General features: G+C 49.7%; 1 protein-coding gene across 2 annotated transcripts in view; it reads right to left on the bottom strand.

Annotated features, from left to right (window-relative positions):
- Kcnip1 (potassium voltage-gated channel interacting protein 1) overlaps positions 1-11527 on the bottom strand; it is a 378573-nt gene extending 367046 nt beyond the window's left edge. The window contains exons 1-2 of one of the 2 annotated variants that reach the window (XM_087910714.1): positions 10816-11526; positions 9452-9497 (exon numbers count right to left, since the gene is read on the bottom strand). Coding sequence is in view for 1 of the 2 variants with exons in the window: in XM_048436021.3 (XP_048291978.1) it covers positions 10816-10903 (88 nt within the window). In the remaining variant the exon portion in view is untranslated. Of the gene's footprint in view, positions 1-9451; positions 9498-10815 lie in introns of both variants that reach the window. The other variant, XM_048436021.3, reaches the window with a different exon arrangement.
- Between the last annotated feature and the right edge of the window lie 2506 nt (positions 11528-14033).

Below are 14033 nucleotides of genomic sequence, written 5' to 3'. Positions count from 1 at the left end.
TATAGAGTATGGGGAGTCACATTGTCTTGTATCCCATGGAAGAGAATTGATGTCCTGAACACACAAAGCTGATGGTGCAGTGAGAAAAAAACATGGTAATTTTCTAGACTGTAGCAACCACTTTATTATGAACATAGAACCCAACATCAGGATATCACTCTATACCATAAGCACATATAGTTTTAATACCTAGTATTTAGATGCTCTGTGTAGGCAAACGAGGCCATATTGCATGACGGGAGGCAACAGAGGGCTGAATGAAGTGTGGGGAGGGTTTCTGGAAAGACCAGAGCCCCGCCAGGAGAACACTCACCATGGGGCCCCTGGGGCTGAAGAAGCTGGTTGACACTCCAGCAGGAGCTACAGTATGGCTCAGTTTCTAGGCTACATCACTCAGGGTCTACAGAACAAATCACAAAGTATCATTGCAAGAAGTCTGCCTTCCACCCAAATGATGTTATGAACCGGGGGGTGGAGAAGATGCCTTAGGAGTCAAGAGCTATTGCTGCTCTTACAGAAGACTGGGTTCTGCCCCAAGCACCCACATCACAAGGCTTACAGGCACCTGTAACTCTAGTTCCAGGCGGAACCCAGTGCCCTCTCTGTCTTACTTGGGTACCTACACACATGGGGTGTGCCTACATATATCCAGGCATTCATATGCATATGCAAAATAAAACAAATAAACCTTTCAAAGGTGTGTCAAGAATCCTCTGGAGGCAGTCTCTGCTTTGTATTTTTAAATACTAGAATGGTGCACTGACCGATGAGTGGATAAGCCCATTCTGACCCAGCCACACAATGAAACAATACTCCATTACTTCAAAAGGAATGACATGCTAACCCAGGACACATGTTTTCATGAACGGATCCTGAAAACATGTCAAGTGTACCAAGTCAGACACAACAGAATACTTGTCTGCTTACACAAAGTCCTCAGCATAGACAAGAATCCTAAGACACAGTAGAATGGTGATGGCCGGGGCCAGGGAGAATGGGAGCTTGTGTTACAAAAGTGAAAAACGTTCTGGGCCTCAGTGGCGGTGTCAGCGTGAACGTACCCCAAACCACTGAACTGTACAAGTCAAGGTTGCCTATTAAATGTATTTTTATGAATATTTATCACAATGAAGAATGTAAGAAAAAGGCATTTAATCCGCTTGAGCCACCTTAACAGAATACCACCAATCAGGGATGCCTTCAATAACAAATCGACATTCTTCCAGTTCTGGAGGGCAAAGGTCAAGATCAAGCTGGAGGAGTTGGTGTGTGGTGTGGTCTCTCTCCCCAGCTTGTAGGTGGCCACTTCATCACAGCCCTACTGTGTCTTCCTCTTTTGATAAGGACAGCAGTCTCGTGGGATCAGGGCCCCGCCCGAGTGACCTCATTAAACTACCTTGTTCAAGGTCCTGTCTCCAAATATAACCACATTGGAGGTTAGGACTTCAGCCTGTTAATTTTAATGGAGGCACAGTTTAATGGAGACAACAGGGGGTGACTCTGCTGAGAAGCTTGATTGGGGAATTGTCCCTCTAAAACAATCACAGCTTTGCTTTTCTACGTGACACTGGCAAGTGCTTCAAGTTCTTTGAGCCTTGGGGATATGAGCAGAAAACTCCCGAGGGGAACTGGGATAAGGGTAGAGTTCCTCCTAAAAGCCACAACACTCAGTGGAAGATGGCAATCTCTATCCCTCTCATTTCTGTCACATTTGAAATGGCAGATCACCAGTTCAGTTCTTGGGAGTTGTGGGCAGAATTCACCAGCACCAGTTCATGAATCTCTGCAAATCCAATATGCCTCAGAGCTTAGAGACATCCCCAGTTCTGAGTGACCTTTAGTCCCAAGATGATATGTGCAGATCCTGAGAAACACGCCTGGGCTTGGCTTGACCTGCTAAGCACAGGTGGCTTGAAAACTGTCACTCAAACTGACCCAGTTTAATCAAAAGATTACATAAGGAAAATCGGGGTAGGCTCACCCCAGCCTCCTGGAGAAAAGCCCCAGGGTTGTATCTCTCCACTGACTTGTGTTCAGTTCTCTCCCTCCAAACAACTTCATCTAAGCAAGAAATGAAATCGGTGAGACTAGACTCAGAGCTGAATGTGCTTGCTGAGTGGTGTTTTCTTCCCTCTCCTGAACATCTTGGCTGCTCAGCCAGTCCTCCCCTACTTTCTGTTATTTGACCACAGAAGCTAACCAGTAGGTGCTGCTTTGGGGAGCTCAGGTTTTGAGGGTGTCAGCCTTCACTAGAAATGTGCTTCTCTAGTCTGAATAAAGCTTTTGATAACTTGGTTTCTAAAGTAAGAGTATGTGTTGCCTCTTGCTTTCTTCTCTAAGATGTGTGTGTGTGTGTGTGTGTGTGTGTGTGTGATAGAGATTGGGGGGGCACATACTGGAACTAGGAGACAGACCACCCGGAGTTCCAGGTCTGACTCCACCCCTTACCGACAGGCAGCTCTTTGGGGCTCCAGCGTTCTATTGCTGTGACAAAATGCCAGAGAAAAACAATCTAAAGTTGAGATTTATTTTGACTCATGGTGGCAGAGGTTTTCAATCCATGGCCAGCTGGCTTCATGCCCCGTGTTAAGGCAGAAAGCATTATGGCAGAAGGGTGTGGAGGAGGAAGCTACTCATGTCAAGGCAATCAGAAAGCAGGGAGACGAAAGGGGCTGGAACAAGACAAAGCTTTCAGACGGTGTCCCCATTGAATCCATTCCTTGAGCCAACTGAGTCTCATTTCCATTAACCCCTGACTAATTCTTCTAAATTATGACTCTATCCATGGCTTAATCCATCACGGTTGCTAACAGTTCATGACCCAGCCACTTCCCAATGGCTGCATGCACTAGCTGTGGACCAAGCCATCAAACCTGGAGCCTTTAGGGGGGCCTCTTATGTACAAGTTATAATACCCTTCTTTTCTCTGCAGCTTAGGTCTCCATTTCTGTACATGGGGCTCACGCGGGTTCTCTGCCTTCGCGGTTCTTGTGCATGGTAAGATTCTGCACGGTAGGGGGAAGGGTGGGTGCAGGACACACAGGGCATGTTGGGCAGATAGCTCATGAACAGTCTTTGCTTAAAGTGTAAGTATTAAATCCCAAAGCTGGAACAGATCTTTGAAACCAGCAGTTCCCTCATATGGGAGATGAACACGTGGCGGCCCAAGGAAGGGAAGTCATTACTTAGTGAAATGAATTGAAAGTTTAGCTCATTAAAAAAAAAACCCACAATTGTTGCTCTACTCACCCATTGTGATGGTATTTAGTAGTGAGCACTCTAAATAATTATTGGTTTATTTTTATTAGCATATGTGTTCTACATAGTAGTGGGTTTTACACTGACATTTTAGTTACATTATGTACATTGGCTATATTCACCCCTCCTGTTTGCTCTACTTTTTCCTCTGCCTTGCTGGTCCCTTTCTTTTGATCAGATAGGTCCACATATAACTTCATGTCATCTATATGTCTACACTACATGCACACGCATGCACACACACACGGGTTTTATTGAGCATAAAGAGTGAAATCACATCACTTGCAGAGAAGAAGGTAGAACTTTAGGTAGGTCTTTGGGAGGCAACTAGATTATGACAGTGGGGCCTTTATAAAAGAAACCAGGCAGCCAGCTCCCACTCAATGATGTTGGAGCACAGACAACTCCAGAGAAGTCCCAACAGAACAGTGGATCATCCTGTCACCCCGATTCTCAGATATTATCTCCACATTGGAGAATTAAATGGCTTACAGCCACTCCACTGGGGGCATTCAGTACAGCAGCAATAATAAACTGAGAAAATACAACAATTTGGATTCAAAGTCATGCCTGACTCTAAAGTTGTTGCTCTTTGTACGTCAAAGGACACAAGGTGCAATCTTGGTTCCCCGACCCTGACCCCACCTGAGTTGTCATGAATGTCTCTGCAGGCACAACAATGGACAGCCACGTGGGCAAGTGGTGCGGACTGCTGCCAGGAGGTTAACAGTAGGGCCATGCACGAGAAAACTGGGGTGAGTACAAGGCCGGGTTCAGGGTCTTGACACCCTAGTTCATCAACAACATGCAGGCCCATCTCTCTGTCAAACCAACACAGAAGATAGGAAACCTGTGCGGTTGGAGAACCAAGAAACAGACAAAGACCAGATCTCCAAAAGGGACTTCCGGTACAGGTCCTGATGCTGCTGCTATCTAGTTACCATTTGTTCAACTCTCACAGGGCGCAGGTACCTGAGGCACCTATTACCACAAGTTGAATGCTTGTGTGGGGGAATCTAATTCTCTCACAGCGGGTGGCCAGTAAACACACAGACATCCAGGCAAAAGGAGTCTTCTCAGCTACTGACAAACTCCCAGTTACAGAACTTGTCATCGAGGTGATTGGGGGCAGCTGAAATAACTTTGGTAGTGCTAATCTAGGCGCCGGAAGGAAAGCCTCGGCCATGTACCATTGTTTCTGCCAGCTTGGCCCCACATCTCCTTGCCATCAGCCACAGCTGAAGTATGGGAGGAAAGAAAAGTGGAATCTTGAGATTTATCAGACCACTGCCATTTGCCAGGCGCTGTGTGTGCGTGTGTGTGTGTGTGTGTGTGTGTGGTGTGTGTGTGTGTGTGTGTGTGTGTGTGTCTCCTTCGGTCTCAGTAGCTCCAGGACATGAACATCCCTGACCTCATTGTTTAAATGAAGGAGTTCAAAATGGGGAGTTGGCTTGCCCCAGGGAAGCCTGCCAGACCTGGCAGATCTGAACACAGTCTCTGGCATTTTATCTGTGCTTCCTCCTTGTACGTTGCTTCCTTCTGGAATTGCATCAGCGCTGCTACTCTGCCCTTAGGAAACAACCGTTTTAGAGAACTTTGGATCTGGGTTGACAGAAGCGTTCAGGGAAGATGCCACAACCTTAAGATTGGAGAAGGTGAGGGTTATAATGAAGGGAATGGGACTTTGGGGACTTGGGTCTTAGAGCCAAACAAGACCTGGTTTGCTCCATACTTCATTGTGTCATGGCGTCGCAGCCCACAGTGCCCTCCTGCTATATAAGGGCCATTTCCAGCTACTTTTAATTTGGAACAAACTAGCCGCTCCCCCGTGGTCCTGAAGTTAATAGGATGTCTGTACGGCATTGCCAGGCTAAGCATCCCTGGGCAGATTATTCTTGCTTGTTTTAGGGTACTTTAGGAGGGAGGCCAGAAAACGTAGAAGAGACAGCATTGGCAAGTGGTGGGAGTTTGACTTTCATCTGACTGTGGGGACCCAAGGAAGCAGTTTGTCAGCAGAAATGGGATAGCGGAATGAGGGGCCTGTTAGAGAGGAGCAAGGACGGGAGACCTGACAGTTAGAATGAAAGCTACTGGATGTAGACAGAGTCAAAGCAAGTACAGATGTCAGTGTGGTCACTCTGGCCTGGGGCCTGGCAGGTAAGTACATCCAGGAACCCAGAGGTTGAGCTTTCTGCCCATGGCAGGGCACCCACCCTGAGGGGCTCCTAGGTCACAGGGAGTGGGGCTACCGAACATGGTTCTAGTGCTGGTTTCTGCACTGCTGGGACCATGAGCTAACAGGGGAGCAGTGGGAGGGACTCTCTTCCCCTAGGAAGGGGCTGAGCTTCCTCGGGAAGAGAGAGTGTCTTTTCTTTGTGGAGGCCATTCTCATATCTCACAGATCCCAAGTGTGAAGGCCAGGGATTTCCCAGACAAGTTCTAGCAGCCAACTCACTGCCAGATGACGCACCAAACCATGCCCGTTGCTCAACAGATAAGAGCACTTTACATAATTTCTCTATAGATAAAGTTGTGGTGTAAAGCCCATCCAACATCCGGCACATGCCTTAGCCCCGCCCACTTCTCCAAGAGGCAACTGGGGTGCAGAAGAGCATGGGTGTGGCTGTCTTCTGTCCTTGACCTGCAAGTGGTCCCTTTTCCTGACGAGCTTGTTCTTTAACTCAGGTCATGCACGTCTCCTGGAATGTATCACAACTCCTGAATGTGACTATGAAGGTGGCTGCCCTGAAGAGATCCAGCTGCTACAAGAGTTCTCCACACCCTCACTAACACAGCGGGTAGGAAACGGGGGTGGGGGACTGTCTGCTGGACAAGGTGGGGAGTGGCACAGGTGGGGGGCACCTTCTGCAGCTCCATAAGTGAAGAAGAGTGTGCCTGCTCTTGGCCCCATGGGACCTGGTGCTTAATGCCAGCTCTGCCACTGTCACATGCCATCTGGGCCACATGTTCTAGCTAATCAGCTTCCTTGCCTTGTAAAACAGCGATGGTAATTGCTACTTCCAGGGTTGGGTCTAGAGCCAGCCAAGGGAGATTCACAAGAGCAAAGGGAGGGCTCATCCTTCATTCTCTGCAGCCGCAAGGAGGCCACTTCCCTACTAACTGCTTGCCCTTACTCCGCAATCCTCAGTAAATTAATAAAAGAAAGAAAGAAAGATTTATGCTCAGTTGGCCTTGCTATTCTCAGATCAAAAGCAAGGACCTTTCCGCACTCAGGGACCTTGTGTCATTCACTCCCACAGCTGATAGACAACAAAGTTGGGATGCAAGCCCAGCTGGCCTAAGGCAGAACCCATGCCAGGTCCAAGGTCAAGCTTGTGAGATTGTGGAAGAGCAATGGAGAGGAGACATGGAGGAACAGCATGTCTTCAGGGGATCTATAGTAAAGCCTCTCCTGGTTTAGACAGGAACATCCTGGACTAAGTGGGAAGAGGGAGGAGTTGACACCAAGGCTTTGTCCTTGACACAGATCTCGGTTCCCACAGACTCCTCTGCTCCCATTGCCTCGTGGGTGGCCTGAACCGTACTACACGCTCTTCTGGATTAGATTTCTTCTTCTTGCTTTCCGTGGCTTGGTTGTCTGTGCTTCGGTGGGCAAATTAGTTCCAATGCACAAAAGGAGAGGCTCTGAGCCTCCCCAGTCAGAGGACAGCTTGCCCTACTTCTGGTATCTAGCTCTTTGTCAAGGCTGGAAATGAAGTGAGGCAGGGGCCCCAGACCCCGAGTCTGTCCTGGCATGCAGCCAGAGGCTAGGCTTATACAGTAGGTGATGCCTAGGCTGTGGGAGTCACACAACTGCCCCCTCGTATGTGTGTGTGTGTGTGTGTGTGTGTGTGTGAGAGAGAGAGAGAGAGAGAGAGAGAGAGAGAGAGAGAGAGAGAGAGAGAGAGGCTGACTGGCAGTCAATGTCTTTCTCAATTGTTTCCACTTTATTATTTTAGGACCAACTTCTCTCAAAGAATCTGGAGCTCACCCATTCAACTAGACTGGTTCAAGCCCCAAGGATCTTCCTGTCTCCACCTCCCTAGTGCTGTGATTACAGACACAAGCCACCATGCGATGCACAGGGACACCCAGAAAGTGCCTATGTGAGGCATCCCCCAGAACACAGGCTGGTGACTCTGCAGTATATAGTACACTGCGCTCACTTCATTCTGTTGATGAGCCAGGTTCTGCAGTCGCCCTGGCTACGCCGGGAAAGGAGAGAGTATGGTTTGCCCTCCTAGAGTGTAAAGCTAACAGGGAAGGCAGCCTTTCAAACACTACGAAGAGGGCAAAACTCGTCACAGTGAGATAGATACATGTGTAGGGAGACCTGAGGAGTTGTCTCCTTAGCAGGTAGGAAATCTGGGCCTCTCGGTACCTTAGACAAGTCGCAAAAGTCGGTGTTGGCATCAACGGAAGGTGATCAAGGACCAGGAACTGGCAGAGAGACTGGGTTTGTCCTTTCTGCATTCCCCAGGTATTCCCAATGACACGGAGAAGGGAGAGGCTCCCTAGACCAGAGCATGAGAGACGCATCCCTTTCCCAATTCAGAAAAAGACAGAGGTTAATTCTACTCCAGAGGGTTGGGTTGTTGCAAATCTAGAACTCAGTGCCATGAATGATAGACGGCTGAAACCAGAATGAAGACCGGAAAACACGATGCAATCAAAACTGTCCACACAAGATGCAGTCTGAATTGTAACATTGTCTCCACATTGGAAAGCCTCTATTCTGTGCGCAGTGAAGACCCTTCTCAGCTATCCGGCTCCAGGTCTGGCTCAGTTCCCACTGTCATCACTTATTTAACAAATATTTAACCGACACCTGGCTTCTGCAGTACTGCTCTCCCCGCACATGTCTGGCTCAAAGCCAGGGCTGTGTAAACATTTGGCCCTTTCTGCAGAGCTGAGACCAAGGGTATAGGTAAAAGTCAGCCACAATGCCCCCTGTCTGCTGTGTGCTGCCTCCTCGAGACCTAGCTGTTGGAAACTTGCTATTGAAGCAATTCAGAGGAAGCCCAGGCAGTCACTTGGAACCCAGTGTAAGTCCTGACCAAGTTCCTTCTACCTTAGGTGGCTCTTTGTTTTTTGGATTCTGATCAGGTGTGTGCCTGCGTCCGTCCGTGTGTGCGTGCTTGTGTGTGCGTGCTTGTGTGTGCGTGCGTGTATGTGTGTGCATGTGTGTGTGCGTGTGCGTGTGTGTGTGTGCGTGTGTGTGTGCGTGCGTGTGTATGTGTGTGTGTGTGTGCGTGCGTGTGTGTGTATGTGCGTGCGTGTGTGTGTGCGCGCGCGCGCACGCTGTCTCTACACAGCTGGGCTCTCTGCAGCAATCCCCATTCTAGACCCACCAACACCGACCTCCCTCTCCTGTGCAGCCCTGCTTCTTCTCCACCTCAGTTTAGAAGCTACATTTTAGAGAAGCCCCCCCCCAGTCTGCCTGGGGATCTGGCTTCTGTGTTTACTGTTACAGGTTCACCCCGACTCCCCATTTCTGTTCATCTCAGCACTCAGTGTGATGTCTAGGTTGGATCCATGAGGGATCTGCATCCCACCTGCTTCTTTGCAGGGGAATTTGTATCCCTGAAATCATGTGTAGTGTCTGAGCGTGGCACATGGGAGGTAGGTGTTCAGTACACAAATATTAGGAGACTATCTACATAGTCACTTATTCAAATATTAATCTTTCCTCTCTCCAGAGGCCTGTGTCTCTCTTACACACACACACACACACACACACACACACACACACACACGTCCTTTTGACACACTCTTTCCTCTGCTGACTCACCTTCTCCTGTTTATCTGTCTGTTGCAGTGTCGGTCTGGGATACACAGACCCGCTTGCAGTTAGCTAAAGGCTTTCTGACCTTGGTCCTGGAGAGGCCTGGGGCTGGCTCCTCCACCATACTTGTGTACCCATCACAGGCTCTGACCCACTTCTTTATATCTGGGTGCAGCCATACACTCCATGAAAGGGATTCCACGCGTCGATTTCCTGGACCCTCGCAACAGCACTCAGCAGGAGGTAATGAATTCATTTTACAGATGGAAAAAAAACACAGCCACAGAGACACAGAGAGGCCGTGGCTTTCCCAGGTGGCAACACCAGAGACCCAGGCTTCTTCTGTCTGGGCTGGAGTTGTTTCTGGGGCACTTCAGGGAGTGGAGGTGGGGTAGGATGCTATCTCACCTGTCAGTTCCTCGGTCCCAGAGGTCCTAGAACACCCCTACTTGTCCTAGGACAAAGGGAGAACTTCGTTCAGTCTCTTCCCTCTGCTTTCTCCTCCTGGAAGGGAAGCCACCGAGCATCGCTGCAGCCCTGCTCTGCTTGTGTCCCGTTCTCTGCCCAAGGTCTCCTAACCCCCAGCACTAGATGCTCGGTCCCCTGGGATATCCTGGAAGGACAATGCCCTAGTTCAGGAAGGGGCCGTGGAAAGGATGGGAGTCATTAAAGAGCCAGCGGAGATGGACAGAAGCTCTTGTTATCATCGCCACAACAGCCACACAATCGACACCAGCCAGCCCTGTGCAGCTGAGAACCTGGGCTACCCACAGCTTTTGCCTCCTCGAATTCCAGGGTTTGTGGGCTTTCTTCCCTGAATATGGAGCCTGCAGCTTCCAGTGTCCCTCCCGCCCCACCAAAAGACTTATTTTTCCAGTGAGAGAAGCATGAATATTTAAAGACATTTTTTCAGCCAGTGGAACCACACCACACTGCTGTTCTCGCTTTAGATGTATGCCCAGAAAGTTTGCCTGAGTTCCCTTCCATGTCCCACCCTCCTGAGCACAGACTCTCAAATGGAGTCCCTGAGAAATTAGCCTCCCTTTTGTCAGGAGGGTTACCAGTGCGGATAACTGCGTTTGGGGACTGAAGAGGTGTGTGTGGTCCCAATTCTTCTCCACGACAACACAGAGAATTAATCAGCACACCTCCTGACACTTTGGTACTTGGAGAAGCAAGGAAATCAGACATGGGGAGGAACGCTCATCAGAGACAGTGGATTAGCAGATGAGTCCAGGAGCACAGGCTCCCCCCAATCCCAACAGAACAACCTCGGCACTGACTGCCGGGCTGATCAGGATTCTGAGTTTGTCAGTGCAGAATTACTCCAGCCAGAGGGCCACCTCCTGCTGTCCCCCTACAGCATCTCTGCTGTGCAGAATTACTCGCAGGCCACTGCATCAAACCTCTCTCTTATCAACAAAACACAACACTCCCAGGATAAGTTTTTAAAACTCCAGTCACGCCAAGCCGCTTCCCAGACTGTGGGAAGGGTTCCGTTTCTCTGCCCATCTATAACCAATCAGCCACACATCGCCAACTCCATTTCTGAAGTTCCAGGCAATTACAGCCTCCTGAGCTCCCTGGCGGGGCGCCTACCTGCCCAGGGCCAGATCAGACTGCCAGCAGCCTCAAATACCAGGCGCTTATTCAGCCTCCTCAGAGACTCAAGACTCCTGCACACCAGGAGTGGCACCCTCAGCCCACTGAGGCAAAGTGGCCAGTCACGTCACATCAAGGCAGGACACAATGGTGGAAGTCAGTCTCCCTACCTTTGCTGAGGGTCCCGGTGATGAGTTTAAAGATGGTTTGGGCAAATTTCACGAACCCGAGTCTACATCTTTTGGAGCAGCCACTCATGATGGCAAAGGTGAGGCAGGCTCTTTAGACAGCACCCAGAAGGAATGGCACCCACCTTGTGTGCCTCTGGACCTTGGAGCCTGTCTAGGCGAACCCTGAGAGATGGATGCACCCCAGAAATCAGTCTCCGGGAACAGCACAGCTGCCTCTGCAGCGAGTCCAGTTCTTGCATCCAGAGAGCCTGCAGGGCAAGCCCTCCCTCTCTCTCCACCCCCCTCCTTCTGTCCACTCAAGTCCTCACCACAGGAGCACCTCGGGATGCCAGGGCTGGGGCGGCACTGCCAGGGTACCTAGGACTCGGAGATGACGGAGATGCGAGTAAAATTGAGCAGAGCAGGGAGGGAGGAGCTGGAGCCCTCCCAGGCTTTGCTGACTGTCTTGCCTACATGGCAGCGGTAATGTAGCAATTAATACTCTAGTCAGAAGGGAGGGACCGCTACTCAGAAAATACGGCCCCACAGCTCCTGCGCTCCGCAGGCTCACACGCTAGCTCGCTCACTCTTCCACTCTGTCCTTCCCAGTTAAGCTAATAGATCAATTCTTGGAGCCTAGATCAGGATCTAGGAGAATGCCCCACAGAGCAGGAAGCTGCAGCTGCCCCAGGCGCTCAGTGGAAAGTTTGCAGGCAGCTTGGGAACAGTCTGATTTGTATCGCAGGGAGGCCAGGCTAAGAGGAGAGCCAGAGCAGCACCGCCCCCGCCCCCCCCCCCCCCCCCCCCGCAGCTCATTGCTACACCTTGGATGAAAAGACCATCGACAGCAGGTCCTATGTGCTTCCCTGACTCAGAATGGTCCTGTGGTTCCATTTCCGGGCTTCAGGGGCCCCATCTCAAAAAGATCGGCTGGATCTTAGCTTCTGTTGCTGCGGAGCCTGCGTGAGTACCTGCTGCCTTACAGGGTTGGGAGAGTGGCACAACTCACCTTAGAAAAAACACAAAGGGGCGTCAGAGGTTTAAGTAAGGTGATGACAATGCAATATTACGAACAGAAACTGCAGGCTTTATGTAAAGTTGAACCATTGCTTAATAAACACTTGGGAGATGTTTTGTATAAGAAGACTGTGTGAGATAGAAGGGGCCTCAGGGGACATCTCCTGCCTCCACAGTGGCTATTTTCTTGGTGACTCAGAAGGTCACTGTGGTAGACCATGGCCACGAGCATCATCTATAGATGCTTTGCACCGATGTGCGCACAGCAGTTATGAAGTCCACCTCCTCTGAATCAGGCCATTCCCTGGGAAAACCTCCTCCTCTGTACTGGCTCCTCCCCGTGTGACCTTCCCCGGCAGGGTGATCCAGAGCAAAAGGCTGGATAAGCGCTTATGAATGGGCACCCAAATGCCAGAGAAACCGGAACCTAGAATGCATGCTCTGGGTCACTGTCCTCCTCTCTCTCTCTCTCTCTCTCTCTCTCTCTCTCTCTCTCTCTCTCTCTCTCTCCTGGGAGTAACAGGGAAGTAAATCTTAAAGAAACAGACCTCAACCCCTAGGGTGATCACCAACAAAGTTCAGCCCCAAGAAGAGGCCCGGGAGACAGTCTGCAAACTTTTCTCTAAGCCCTCAGTATCTCCGGCTTTGCTAGCACGCTAAGTCACAATTTTCACGCCGGTGCTGGCAGCTTAATTATCTACCCTTTACCTTTCGGTATTAAACACCCTTGTTACAGCACATGCAGTATCTGGGAATGTAAATGGTACTCAATCTTTTGCTCACTTATTCACTTGTCCAATATTTACTGAGCTCCCGGCATGCAGGAAAGAGCTGGTGGGAGTCTCCATTCAGAAGCTGAAGCCGGTATCTGATGTCAGCCGCGAAAACACTCCTGAAGAAGAAGGTTTGAGGGCGCACGTGCCGTTAAGCATCCCTTTCCTTCTACTTTTATTTCTATCTGGGGGCACCCAGTCTATACAGTGTCACCTACGTGCACAGCGAGTCTTTCCCTTCACTTGGCCTATCCACATTCCAGTCATTTCTGGAAGCACCCTATATACACTCCGATGTGTGCTTTTCCAGTTCTCCATATGTCTCTTGATACAGACAGGCCAACGACTGAGATTCACTCCCATGCTTAGTCCTTACTGCTTGGGCTCTGAGGTTTAAATAAAATTAACAAGCTCGTTGGAGTGTCTGGTACTTCACATGGTGAAGGTTGTTGTGCCAATTGCAGGGCCGTTTCCGTTGTTTTCATTGGCTAGCCTGTTTCTCCTCCTGCTACTGCTCCCACTCCTATCCCCAGAACATCTCCATAGTGTCTACACCACTGGACAGGAATGCTGTTCACAACAAGCACCCTGTGGGAATGCTGTGGGAAGCAGGTATTAGATGAAATCGCTGTCCACATACAAACCCACTACAAGAATCACTGTTTATTTTAAGTAAGGGTAAGAGAATTACAGAAGAGAGAAAGAAACCTGAAGACAGTGAGGGCTTGCTGGATGGGAAGAGTTAAGAGACACAGAGACAAAGCCGTCGTGGGGAGAAGAGGAAGAAAATAGATACAGGGTGTACAGGCAGAGCCTAAGAATTTCTGGGCATCGCCAAGCTCAGGACTTTATCTCTCCTAACAGCAGCTCAAACTCCAGCATTTGGATGCTTCTCTGTTCTCTGCAACACATCACACATTTGAACTCTGTCTTAGATAAACGACTCAGGCCCAGAAAAGGTCAGCAATGTCCGAAGTCCCACACAGCGGTGTCCCACAAGCAAACTGTGTGCTCACTGTGCCAAGAACATCAGTAGAGAAGGAAGTATTAAATTCATGGTAGGAGAATACAGGACAAAAATCGTGCTTAAGGACTATGTTATTCTGCAAGAAATGGGAGACAAAGAGGGCAAGAACACTTGTTGGGCAAAGTAGAGGATCTGAGCTTGAATTTCAGCACACAAATAAAATGCCGGGCATGGTCCCATGTGCACCTGTGACCCTACCACTGGTAAACGGAGACAGGAGGACCACTGGGGTTTGCTGGCTACTGCCTAGTTCTGGGGCCACTGAGAGATCCCATCTCAGGGGGATAAGGCAGAGAGTGAGAAAAACAGGACATAACCTCCTCCACTGGATCTCCTCTGCATGTGAGCACCCACCACCACCGCAAAAAGAAAGAAAGAAGAAAGGAAGGAAGGAGGAAAGG

Source organism: Myodes glareolus, chromosome 9 (genome assembly GCF_982192425.1).
Source record: "Myodes glareolus chromosome 9, mMyoGla1.1, whole genome shotgun sequence".
NCBI lineage: Eukaryota > Metazoa > Chordata > Mammalia > Rodentia > Cricetidae > Myodes > Myodes glareolus.
Note: the sequence above shows the minus strand (reverse complement) of the source record. Positions and strands in the feature narration are given on the sequence as shown.